Source organism: Garra rufa, chromosome 1 (assembly GCF_049309525.1).
Source record: "Garra rufa chromosome 1, GarRuf1.0, whole genome shotgun sequence".
Taxonomy (NCBI): Eukaryota; Metazoa; Chordata; class Actinopteri; order Cypriniformes; family Cyprinidae; genus Garra; species Garra rufa.
Genome location: NC_133361.1, coordinates 36395704 through 36409953, shown reverse-complemented (window position 1 = coordinate 36409953; position 14250 = coordinate 36395704). Strand labels below are relative to the sequence as shown.

Below are 14250 nucleotides of genomic sequence, written 5' to 3'. Positions count from 1 at the left end.
CATTTGAGTCTGTTTCTTTTTTCATCTATCACGTGAGAAGCTGAGCTGAACAAACGTTCGCTGTCCGCGTTTGTGCAGGGCGCGGACAGGTACGCTCGCGCAACTTCTGCGAGCACAGAAAAGCGGCTCTTTGTGAATGAATGAATGATTCATGAAGTGTATGAATTATCTTTCTGAATGAATCGAATGCCGCGCCCCGCGTGCACACTTCCGGAAAAAAAACGGCCGGGATAAAAACGAAAACCGATTTATGGCCGGTCAACCGGTGCATCCCTAATATATATAACGTTCTAAAAATCCTTTCAAATTTTTCAAGTTCACACCAGGACTATAACGATAAAGGGGAACGATATCATTGGGCTTCAGAACGATTTGTTTTTACAGCTGATGAACGCTAAAACACTGACAGCTAATCAGACTTCATTCAAATTTAAAGGGTTTGCGCATTTGAAATACCAGGCGACATTAACTGCGTTTCCATTACCCCTTAAATTGCACAAAATGAAATTGCGAATTGAAAATACGCCTAATGGAAACGCGTCAGTTGTGCAAAAATGAGGTGGTTTTTCAGGCAATTCGAAAAAGGAATATTTAGCAAAACAGCAATGGAAATGTTTTTTGTGGTAATGTGGTAATGCATTTAGGTCGCATTTGATTAAATATAGCCAAAATCCACAAAAATCTGTTGCCACGAGAGGAAAAAATTACGTTTTAGTCACATAACATCAGTTAATGGAAACGCCGTCATTTTGCAATACTTTTTAATCGACATCTATAAAATATCGCCAAAGTTTTGCCCAAATCTGTAATGGAAACGCGCCTACTGTAGAGAAGCAAACAGAGTCACATAAAACATAAAATTGCCTCAGTGCCACAACATTATCTTGCCTCCTTTGAAGTTGCAGTAGAAAAGAGTATGTATTGTATTTATTCTACTACATTGACTACATTAGAGATCAGATAGTTTACGCTCGATTCACTGTTTAGATGCACTTGAAACGTGTGATGAGGACATCTGCTGGTTGAAGTCGTGTAAGTGCAACAAAAATAGACGGTTATCGTTCACTGGTGTGGACACTAATATTTATAGTTATTGTATCGTATAGTTCTTGTTGTGAACGGGCCTTAAGACCCTAATGTAACATTTTATTCGATCACATAAAGCATTATTTGTGTTTCTGAACCGCTTGGCAGAGGAAGTCTTGTCAATTTCCTCCGTATGAAACCAACTTGGACTGCGTGCAGCACGTGCCCACGCTAAGCTCTGCATATTTCATGCCTGCCACTTAACATGAGAACATTTCATCCTGTTCCACCACCATTCAGCCAATGACATATGGGAAGAATATACATAGGGGTGGGTGAAAACTAGAGAGACGCTTTATATGCCATATCAAACATACTGCTAACGCTTATTGTGCACATTTGAGTGGTGGTTGGCCTGCTTATGTAAGTAGCACCGTCAAAATCAGCACGGGGGTCTCGGAGATCTTTCAAAGTTGTTGTTTTTACATATATGCGGTACACAGTTGAGTCTGGCGCTGCGCACAAGAGTGTTAATTAATTCTGAATGTCGCAGTCTCAAATTAAATGATTAGCACGAAGTCGGTTAGCACGAAGTGTGTGCGGCTTATCAGCTGAAAACAGGTCAGCGTTTGATACTGCTGTTCTCTTCTTGCGCTGACATCAGCTCGCCGCTAATCCGCTCCTTTATAGAAAGCTCTGTGCCTTAGTATCGCACAAAATTACAGAATCACGATTGGAATTAAAGCCTGGCAAAATGAACACCTTGGATTTAAAGCGGAGTGTCTCTCGTCTTTTCTCTCCTTCCCGGGAGCTTTTTTTATTATCATCTTTCCCTTCGGGGCTTTTGGTACAGCATGCATCTGGAACCCTATCTCTGCTATATATCTGTATGAAACCAGGGGCGATAAATTCAGATGAGGTACAAACGTCTCATCCTGGTATTCTCGATGTGCCTTGTTCCGCTGTCATCCACCACTATCTTATAAGTCCATGTGCATCATATGGGAAGTAAACTGCTCAGTGTGCCCATGCTAATCTCATCTTGTCAAACAGACCTGTATCTAATCAACACAGAATGGCACTGGCCTGCATCAGCATGGCAAGCTAGCATGGATATTCCTGTCAACTGAGACTATTTTGGACCATCATTCATCTCTAATTAGTGTCATTTATCATTTAGTGCGGCTTCAGGATGACAAATATTTTGGTGGATGTTCTTTTTACGCTCTTTGATCTGTTATATGCATTGTGATGTTAACATTTTTCAGTTCCTGGTACCCAGCGCTACACCTGTGCCCACATACCTCCAAAGGTCAATTGCCAATTTAGGCATCTAAATGTGGATTTATAAGTGATGCTCGTTGTAATGTCATCTTTTAGTGCTCTGAAGATTATGATATTAGTAAAAATATATATTTAATTTAGATTTCTTAAATTTAAGTTTACATAATTTATTAGTGACCTTTTAGTTTGCTTTCTTATGGCATTTAATAGTGTATATACATTTTATTATATCTTTGTTACATTAATAATGCATATTTTATTGTAACTAATTTTTTATCATTTTTTTATCAATTCTGAAAATGTTATTTCTTGATTTGAACTTTGAATTTAAATATTCTTCTATTTTATTATAATTAGATTTTTTTTAAATTGTAATGTTATTTATTCATATATTTATTTATTTATAAAATTCAGAAACTTTTTGTTTATTTCCAGAGTTAAATGTGACCCTGGGCCACAAAACCAGCCATAGGTAGCACTGGTATATTTGTAGCAATAGACAATACATTGTATGGGTCAAAATTACCCCATACATTTTCTTTTATGCCAAAAATCATTAGGATATTAAGTAAAGATTATGTTCCATGAAGATACTTTGTCAATTTCCTACCGTAAATATATCAAAACGTAATTTTTGATTAGTAATATGCATTGCTAAGAACTTCATTTGGACAACTTTAAAGGCGATTTTCTTAATTTTTTTTTTGCACCCTCAGATTTCAAATAGTTGTATCTCAACCAAATATTGTCAAACCATACATCAATGGAAAGCCCATTTATTCAGCTTTTAGATGATGTATACATTTCAAAATTGACCCTTATGACTGGTTTTGTGGTCCAGGGTCACAAATTAAATTTTACATTTTAAACCCCACTGTATCTTATATTGTGTCACAGATTTATAGGCTCATTAGCTGGATGATTACTACAATTAAAACTAGTCATTCAGAATCACTCCTGTGTTGACCTACAGTCCTGAGGTTTCCATGCCAATGCCCAGTGCCAGTGCCATTTTTCTCTGAATTGTTTGGCTCTTGAGAGCCCAGGTAATCTAGTGGCCATCGTTCTGGAGTTGTGGCTTTTGTGCTTCGATGTGCTGTGGTGTGCTTGAACCAGCAAATGGACATAAGGTAGGAAATGTGCTTCTGTTGTTGATCATATATCTTCCTCCTGTCTACTGTATTCTTCCTGTTTGGAACTGTTTTTATCCGTGTGCTTGGTGCCAGGAGATCTCAAACGTTCTTCTGGACCATTTCTCTCCCCTATGTTTTCTCTTGTTTGATGTGATCTGCATACCAATATTTGAAGTCATATGTCTTCTCTGCTTCTGTGATCCTGGTTGTTTGTAAATCCTTTTCGCTGTGCTTTGACGGCACTCTCATCCTTCTCTCTGTCTTGCTCACCTGAAAGCGACTTGTTTCTGTTTTTTGTCATTTTAAGGTGCTGTGTTCATTGCCATGAAAACACAGAGATCATACTGCCATGTTGTTGTTGGTTTGTTGTCTTCAAAATGTACTGAAGGTTTGCTTTAATACCGAGCATTATGCTGCGTAAAACATTATGCACTTCCCACAATTCCCTCAGGCCCACCATTGACCAGAAAGCTGAATTATTTAGGTGAAAATAATAACTTAACTGAATTGCATTGTTTTTCCAAGACATGCTTCATTTTTGGCCTTATTATCCAAGCAGACATCCAACAGACTGTGATTAATTTGTGAGAAAGGTTAGCACTTGTATATATATTGGGCCACCATGATTATTCTCTGTGCTTCTCTTGATGTCTAAAAGTCAGTGTGAACTGCCATTTACAAGCAATTTTACTTCCAGAACGTGACATATTTTCAAGTAACACAAGATATTCAACAAGAAAAGATTGTGGAATAGCCTGCAGCATTGGCAAAAAAGGGAATGTAATTGCAGAATAAGAGCAAGTTATTGCATTTTGATTAAAGATTATAAGACAAAAAAAATTTTGTTCAGAATAACTTAGACTGATGAATTGTTTGCAATATGACCAGAAACATACACCAATTAAGAAGGGTCATGTTGACTTATGGATTCCTACTTCTGCCTCAGAGGAAAAAAAATACATAAATAATAATAATAATAATAATAATAGTTGTAGTAGAAAATGTCATGATGTCAGTAGAAGCAATCAAAAAAAAAAAAAACTTTAGTTATATGTGTTATACTATTGGGCTCAATTATACTACTGGGCTTGAAATTATTAGAAGTAAAGTCGCAGTAGTTAATTATAATGTTGCAATTACCAGTAACTAAAGTTGTGAGATATAAAGTTAAAATTATGAGAAATAGTCACATTTTTGTGATATTAAGTCGCTGTAAAATGTCAAAATAGTGAGATGTAAGTTGCTTGCAACTATAAGAAATAGTCACAATTGTGAGACAAAAAGTCAGTATTACAAGAAATATTCACAACTGTGCGATATTAAGGCACAATTACGAGTAATAGTCAATTGTGAGACAAAAAGTCAGTATTACAAGAAATATTCACAACTGTGCGATATTAAGGCACAATTACGAGTAATAGTCAATTGTGAGACAAAAAGTCAATATTACAAGAAATTTTCACAACTGCGATATTAAGGCACAATTACGAGTAATAGTCAATTGTGAGACAAAAAGTCAGTATTACAAGAAATTTTCACAACTGCGATATTAAGGCACAATTACGAGTAATAGTCAATTGTGAGACAAAAAGTCAGTATTACAAGAAATATTCACAACTGTGCGATATTAAGGCACAATTACGAGTAATAGTCAATTGTGAGACAAAAAGTCAGTATTACAAGAAATATTCACAACTGTGCGATATTAAGGCACAATTACGAGTAATAGTCAATTGTGAGACAAAAAGTCAATATTACAAGAAATTTTCACCACTGTGATATAAAGGCACGATTACGAGTAATAGTCAATTATGAGACAAAAAGTCAGTATTACAAGAAATATTCACAACTGTGCGATATTAAGGCACAATTATGAGTAATAGTCAATTGTGAGACAAAAAGTCAATATTACAAGAAATTTTCACCACTGTGATATAAAGGCACGATTATGAGAAATATTCACAATTGTGAGACAAAACATCGATATTAAAATAAATATTTACAACTGCGATATAAAGGCACAATTATGAGTCACAATTGTGTGAAAGTTATTTCAAGTTATGAAATTGAAGTTATTTCAAATATTTTCGCAACTGTGTGATATGAAGGCACAATGAGAAATAGTCACAGTTGTTAGACAAATAGTAGATATTACAAATATTCACAACTGTGCGATGTAAAGGCACAATTATGAGACAAAAAGTCAATTACAAAAAATATTCACAACTGTGCGATATAAAGGCACAATAATGAGAATTATTGTGAGACAAATTGTGAGACAAAAAGTCAGCATTACAAGACATATTCACAACTGTGCGATATACTGTAAAGGCACAGTTTTAAGAAATAGTCACAATTGTGCAATAAAAATATTCACAAATGTGATTTAAAAGGCACAATTATGAGACAAAAAGTGTGATGTAAAGGCACAATTATGAGAACTAGTCAATTGTGAGACAAAAAGTCAATATTACAAGAAATATTCACAACTGCGATATGAAGGCCCAATTATGAATCACAATTGTGTGATAAAAAGTTGATATTTCAAGAAATAGATTCACAGCTGTTGGATTTAAAGGTACAATTATGAGAAATGGTCACAGTTGCGAGACAAAAAGTAGATATTACAAATATTCATAACTGTGATATAAAGGCACAATTATAAAAAGTCAATATTACAAGAAATATTCACAACTGTACGATATAAATCACAGTTATGAGAAATGGTCACAACTGTAGGACAAAAAGTCAACATTACAAGATATTCACAACTGTGTGATATGAAGGCACAATTATGAGAAATACTCACAATTGTGAGACAAAACATTGATATTAACAGAAATATTCACAACTGTGATAAAAATGCAAAATTTTGAGACAAAAAGTCAGTATTACAAAAAATATTCACAACTGCGATAAAAATGCAAAATTATGAGACAAAAAGTCAGTATTACAAAAAATATTCACAACTGCGATAAAAATGCAAAATTATGAGACAAAAAGTCAATATTACAAGAAATATTCACAACTGTGATATAAAGGCACAATTATGAGACAAAAAGTGTGATATAAAGGGACAATTATGAGAAATAGTCACAGTTGTGAGACAAAAAGTCGATATTACAAGAAATATTCACAACTGATATAAAGGCACAATTATGAGACAAAAAGTCGATGTTACAAGAAGTATTCACAACTGTGCGATATGAAGGCACAATTAGGAGAAATAGTCACAATTGTGAAACAAAATTCGATATTACAAGAAATTTTAACAACTGCAATATGAAGGCACAATTATGAGAAATAGTCACAATTCGAAGACAAAAAGTCAATATTACAAGAAGTATTCACAACTGTGACATGAAGGCACATGAGAAAGAGCCACAATTGTGAGATTTGAAAGCACTGGGAAAATTGTAAAAATAATTAGAAGCAAGTTGCAACTATAAGAAATAGTCACAATTGTGCGATTAAAAAAAAGTTGATATTACAAGAAATGTTCACAACTGTGTAATATGACGGCACAATTATGAGAACGTCACAGTTGTGAGACAAAAGGTCAATACAATTTTAAAATAGGAATGCAAAATATGAATGTGTTATAGTCAAATTAGTGAACTATAAAGCCGCAAGTATAGGAAACTAACAGCTTTGAGATCTTAAAATGATGTAAAATTTACAAGAAATAATTAAAGTAGTGAGATATGAAGTTGCAGTTACAAGAAATAGTCAAAATTGTTAGGAAAAAACTTCATGAGAAACAGCCACAACTGTGAGATATGAATGCATGCACAATTACAAAAAAATGGTCACAATTGTGAGATATGAATGCACAATTACCACATTGGTCAGATGTAAAGATACAATAATGAGAACAAATCACAAGTAATACAAAGTTGCATTAATGAGAACAAAATTGTGGAATATAAAGCTGCCAGTACTGTATGAGAAAATCATTTACTTTTTATGTATTTTTATTTATTTATTTTACTCTGAGGCAGAAACAGGCTTCCATATTGACGTTATTGAACACAGCAATGTAGTGGCATTCATTCAGAAATATGTTTTTTCTCCTCTATAGTTTGAGATGACAGCCCCACTACCCAATATCAAACACATTTCTACAAGACAACATAGCTTAGCGCTGTGTGTACATTTGTGTATCGGTACGCAGTATTTGCGTCGCCGAAGCTTTCTTGCTCCACTGATGCTTAGCATATTGAGCGCAACCCCTCCCCCCACGCTAGCGTTTCCTTTGCCTTCGTGGATTTACATTGCCAAGCAGTGCATTAACAATGGCTAGCCCCAGAGAAGGCCCAGTCCTTTCTCTTTTCCCCTCTGTTTTTTTTTCTCTCCATCCCCTCCATCTCTTTCTTCCACACCTTCTGTCACATTCCCTCCATCCCTTTCTAAGCTTACTCTGACCCACCTTACCTCCTTTCTTTCCTTCTTTTAGTCTGTCTCTTTCCCTCGCCATCCTCCCACTCAGTGTGTTTGAATGTGTGTGTGTGTGTCCTCTGAGCCAGGCTGGCTCTTCCCTCGGGCGCGCTGGCACACAAGGCCACAGCAGCAGTAGCGCAGCAGAGAGGAATTCTCCCAGTAAGAACAGGCCTGTGGGCCTAACAAACCGTCTGCCCCTTTCATTTAGACTCCTCTCGCAGAGAGAGACAGAGACAGAGGCATATAGAGTAAAAGAGAAAGGCCAGCAGTGCCTACGCTTTAGCATCTCATAAAAGAAAACGGTAGCGCACAGTGTGTCAATGCAGCGAGCCGTCTCCCACAGCAGCTCTGGATGGGGACTGTCAGTGAGATATGAGTCTCATCAGTGGCCCCGGCGTCTTTTTAAGTGCTGGCGTGTTATAGCGTCTTCTCCTGAAGTGGAATCCCTTCTTCTTTGGCACATAATTCCTCTTCAGCCTTTAACACAGCTGGGCTTTCGCCTAGAGTCTACTTTTCATCAGCTTCTTATTTAATGTGGATAATTATGGAGTTTTAAGGGACAGTTCAGCCGAAAATTAACATTCTGTTACTGTTTACTCGCTACATATTAATCTAAAGCCATATGCTGTTGTTTTTTATGTACATATTCATAAATATTTATATTCACACTGTGAATGGAGTAGTGGCTGCTGAAAATTCAGCTTTGCCATCACAAGAATAAATTACATGTTAAAAAGCGTTATTTTAAATTATAATATTGTGAAATATTGTAACAGTTTATACTGTATTTTTGGTCAGCATAAACATTAACATTTCTTAATGATCATGTGCTGTCAAGCTCCAAAAAAGGTGTTTGTTATAATCCAAGTATTTCGAAGTCAAATAACAGCTTTGTTAAATTTGCTATATATCAAGTCATTTCATTGCTATTCATTCCTCTCCACTGCAGTTCTCAAATTCTATGGTGTCTACAGTACTAGTGATGCGCGGGTCGTCTCATAACTGGGTTGGGGCGGGTAAAGAAATTGTCACTTTATTTGTGGGGCGGGTTGGGGCGGGTTGGGGCGGGTCGTTAAAAACTAAATTAAAAAAAAAATCTATGTATGTTGCGTGCAATTCCCTATAGCCTACATTTTATATTTGGGAATATCTATTTTCATATTTTATTAAGTTCTTTAATAAGGTTATCAACACGTCACGACACGCAAGCTCTAAGCAGCTCCCGCTGCCAGCCATGAGCGCTTCAAGCGAGCGCACATTCAGCTCTGCTGGCCTGGTGCTGGAGTCGAGGCGAAATAGATTAAACCCCGGTACATACAGTGGATGTCATTCTTTTTTTGCACAGCGAACGTAAAAACGCTAAATGAACATTTCCGTCTGTTAAATAAAACGAAAGTTTAGTGGTTATTTAGCGTAGGCTGTAAACCTATACACATTTGAAATAAAAAAAATGTTTAGCCTAGACGAATACAAACGCTGCTTTGTAAATGTTGAAAATGTTTAGTGGTGTAGTGGAGGGTATACGCAGGTATACGGCGTATACCCACTTTATCAGGCGGTTATACCTATTTTTAAATCTTCTCTGATGCGCATTATTCAGTAGTGTGCTGCATTAGCCAAAATCAGGACAGTCAACCACATCCAGTCATATGTGAATAAATGTACATATTCGCTAAAAACACCCAATAAAGACAGTAATGATGCAGTCAGGACCGTGGCGCCGGCTTGCTTTGAAATGTATTTGAAGATTAAGCCTGATGCGCCTGCGCCCGAAACAGTACATAATAACGAAAACAATACCTTACAAATAAAAAGAAGCAGATTTTTACGATCAGTAATTCCTTAAACCAGCGAACCCCTGTAAACTTTTCAGTCTATATGATACCCACTTTTCTTCCGGCACCACTAACATTACACCACTGATTATCTTGTTATTAATATGACATGATTTATGGTTCATATTCATAATCGTATGTTGTCGCCAGTTTACAGGGCGATGTTTCCAAGCACTTTCGGCCTGAAATAAAGGCTGTTTTCATTTGGATTACAGATTACAATGCCTAGTAGTATGTCTATTTAATGGTCGCGGGTACGGGGCGGGGCGGGTTGTAAAAATAGATACAGTGGGTTGGGGCGGGCCAAATAATTTCATAAAAGCGGGACCCGCGGGTTGAAAAAAACCCCGACCCGCGCATCACTAGTGTCTACAGTAGAAGTTGGACATTATAACATTAGCTATTTCATTACAAGGCACCTAAAAACCAATGACGTTTGATGTTATTGATATCCGATTAGACTTGGACAATATGAGTGGTACTTTATAATGGTGCTTTTATGAGGTTTTGGAGTTTGACAGATGTGACCACATGGCAAAAGCTGCATTGAAATTATAAAAATTGTCTTCTATTGTTTTTCGCTAGAAACAATTAAATCAAACAGGTTTGGGACAACATGCAAACGAGTGAATAAAGACAGAATTGGTATTTTTGGGTGAAATATCCCTTCAAGATCTGAAGAGGGTTAGTTCACCCAAAAATTAAAATTCTTCATTAATTACTCACCCTCATGTCGTTCCAACCCATAAGACCTTTGTTTATCTTCAGAACACAAATTAAGATATTTTTGGATGAAAACCGAGAGCTTTCTGACCCTGCATAGACAGCAACACAACTGACATGTTCAAGGCCCAGAAAGGTAGCAAGGACATCGATAAAATCAGTGGTTTAACCATAATGTTATGAAACTACGAGAATACTTTTTTGTGCACAAAGTAAACAAAAAAAATGACTTTATTCAACCATTTCTTCTCTTCCATGTCAGTCGCCGCACATTCACGAGAGTATCTGTCATTGAACCCGAATGCGCTGCACCTTGTTTACAAGCAGAAGAAGACGCACACTGTACATAACTCTTCATAAACATGTCTGAAGACAGAGAGGATGACTTGCGATTTTATTTTATTTTTTTTGGCCCAGCCATGCTTATTTTTACCAGAATAAACAGATAATGAACTGTTGGGAAACATGCATCAAAAACTGACACAGAAGAAAATGAATTGTCGAGTAAAGTTGTTATTTTTGTTTTTGTACAAAAAAAAGTATTCTCGTAGTTTCATAACATTATGGTTAAACCACTGATCTCAAAAGGACGATTTAATCGATGTCCTTACTACAGAATAAACAGATAATGAACTAAGAGAGATGGATGTTCTACAAACATTATTGTGGGACTCGTAAACATGCATCAAAGACTGACACAGAAGAAAATGAATTGTTGAGTAAAGTTGTTATTTTTGTTCATCATTAAATTACGGTTGAACCACTGATGTCACATGGACTATTTTAATGATGTTCTTACTATCTTTCTTGGCCTTGAACATGTCAATTGCTTTGCTGTCTATGCAGGGTCAGAAAGCTGCGGATTTTATCAAAAATATCTTAATTTGTGTTCTGATCATGAACAACGGTCTTACGGGTTTGGAACAACATCAGGGTGAGTAATTAATGACAGAATTTTCATTTCGGGGTAAACTAACCCTTTAACGCTATATATATTTTTCTAAATGCAGCTAACACCTGTTGTCTTTCTTTTTTTTCCAGCGAAACAGCCGAGATACCTGCAACTTTGACCGGGAGTTTACTAAAATGGCCATCGATCTCACGCCCACCGACAAGCTGTTTATCATGAATCTGGACCAGGATGAGTTCCTGGGGTTCTCCTACACCAACCCGGAGTATGTCAATCCCGCTCAGGGTTAATCGAGTAAGCGTACTAGAGACTGCTGGCCGTGCATCTCTCTGCCTGTATGTGTGTGACATGTATGCTCAGGGTCGTGAAAGCTCACTCATATTACTGTAACAGGATTTTACCAAAGGGCTCAGGTGGACCACCTCAGTATATAGCTGCGAGGTATTCGGACATGTTTCCAAGAGACCAGAATTCAACCAATCTGTCGCACCACAAGTCAAACTTTTCCCTCTTCCTGGCTTTCACACTTTCAGGAGAGCCGATAAACCCCCCAGCACTGCAAGATTGCAGTCAGTGTTTGGCGTTTATATGACGGTAAACGTGGCCTATGCAACAAATGAGGAACAAACGCGACTAACCCCGAGTGAGCAATTTGAAAAACAACAATGCCGCCTTCAATTATTTATTTGCAGTTCATTATTTTTCCCCCTGTTTGGTCTCTATTTGAGCTGAGCTAATGTTTAATTCACTGGCTTAAACCCATTATACCAAAATATTATTACCTCCCACACATGACTTGAGCCGGCACTCCCATGCAGCCTGTGCGAAGTGCTGAATCCCTGGCAGAAGAGTCCTCACTATTGTGACATTCAGGGAGAGGGAACAAGAAAGAAAAAAATGTCAAGATGGTTGCAAAGTGAAAATGTCATTATCATTCATAACGCTGTATTTCAGGAAGGATTCATATCACTGGGTTTGGGGAGAGCGGAGATTTGCAAAGCTACTAGTTCATATTTCAGTATCCTTGAGGATGAGGATTAGAAACAGCCGGATAGATCAAACGCAGTCGACGCCGTCTTGCAATACAGAATTCAAATAGTACATAACTGTGTATCTATGCACCTTGTATGAAAACACAATGTGCCATTTTCCAAGGGACTTAATTTGCATGATTGCAATAGTTTGTTTATCCTCTAGGCATAATACTATGTATCTATCATTCAGACGAAACACTCTGGTTTTCAATCACTGAAAAATCATACTTGCATTTCTGAACGCTAGCTTGGTCTAGATCAGTCGTATATAGCAATGTGATTTGAGTGTGATTTGTCCACTGATGACTCATAGGCTTTGTGTAAATAATGTAACTAAGCACTTTCTGAAGAAAAAAAATGTATTTCTTAGCTACCTTCTCATTCGTTTAACAGATAAAGACATAAGGTTTTGCATGTTCAGATTTATTATCACTACACATTACTGGCTTGTAATTTGTTCCCTGCATCATCTTGGTTGTTTGTTTTTTTACGTATGTAAACATATTCATGTGTCTCAGAGATCCCCGGTGAAACCTCTAATGAAAACGACTTTGAGATTAGATACACATAAATCGATAGCCTTCTCTCTCCTGAATAAGCGGAGCTGGATTGATCTGTTCTGCCTACTCTTGTACAGATCCTAACCTCTCTAGTGCTGTGTGTGTAGCGGTGCTGTCTCTGTGAGGTGAATAGTCGCAGTGTTTTGATTGGGCTTAGTGTCACTAGCCTTCATTTTATACTCACCGTGTGGCTGCCCGGTAGTGCTATCCCATAATGCTGCCCGAGACCCGTTCGCTCCGCAGAAAGTTAAGCTGCCGCGTATCGATCGGACAATTATCAAAAAGAGAAATAAAAGGCATATATCAGTTGACACGGTGGAGCGTGGGGTGAGCGCGAGGTGATTTAGAGAGAGAATTTCGCGAGCTTAACGGCACAGAGTGTCTGCTTAATTGCCAACCGAACAGTTTATGACTTCGAGGTCAGCTCCAGGGATAAAGGATGCGAGGTCTCGGAAGCCACAAACACATAGATACTGGATGAGACGCTAGGTAAACCATTAAAGTTATAACTTATTGATGTACTTATGAGAGAATATGTAATATGTTCTATTTATAATACAGATATTCAATGTAAACCTGTGTTTTGTTGCTGCTTCCTGTGTGAATGACGCGCGTGTGTTGACCAGAGTGGTCTGGTGAGTGATTGGCTTTAAAACGGTGACAATGTAAGAGCCAGTTTTTTCGTGTTTTGTTAAGAATTTCCTAATGTTTAAAATAAATGGCACATAACATTAAGTGTTTATTCTATTATCCACCTTTTTCCTGAACGCGGAAGTCTCACCTGACTGAAACGATACTTTACATTTCTGGTCTCTGGTGTTTCTAGTCAAATTAACGTATATTCTGAGCCGATTATATAACGTAACCTATGAAAAAGCATATAGTTTAAGTAGCCATAGTTTAATTACTTTACAGTGTTGCAATGACCGTCTTTTTGCAGTAACCTGACTTAAAGGTTGTATCAGCGATTTCTAGCCTGAAACATAAAGTGTCAAATTCAGCTGAGCTTTCTTCACGATCCGCTCGCTGCCTGCCCCATAAATTGTCTGTGAAAAAAACGCGTCTCTGTGGTCAGCCTAGAGTCCGAGATATGCCAAAAAAACAATCTGCACTACCAACCTTTCCACAGATAAACAGTGTTCCAACCAATCAGCGTCAGGGGTTTGGTGTTGTGGACTTTCGCTCCGCCTCCCTCACATCCCTGCACCAGTAGGAAAGTCCACAACACCAAACCCCTGACGCTGATTGGTTGGAACACTGTTTGTTTATCTGTGGAAAGGTTGGTAGCGCCGATTGTTTTTTTGG

At 37.4% G+C, this 14250-nt stretch overlaps 1 protein-coding gene across 1 annotated transcript in view; it reads left to right on the top strand.

The window, feature by feature from the left end:
- prkcbb (protein kinase C, beta b) overlaps positions 1–13520 on the top strand; it is a 202621-nt gene extending 189101 nt beyond the window's left edge. The window contains exon 17 of the mRNA XM_073839551.1: positions 11483–13520. Within this exon, the coding sequence (XP_073695652.1) occupies positions 11483–11641 (159 nt within the window). The 3' untranslated portion in view covers positions 11642–13520. The remainder of the gene's footprint in view (positions 1–11482) is intronic.
- The last annotated feature ends 730 nt before the right edge of the window (positions 13521–14250 follow it).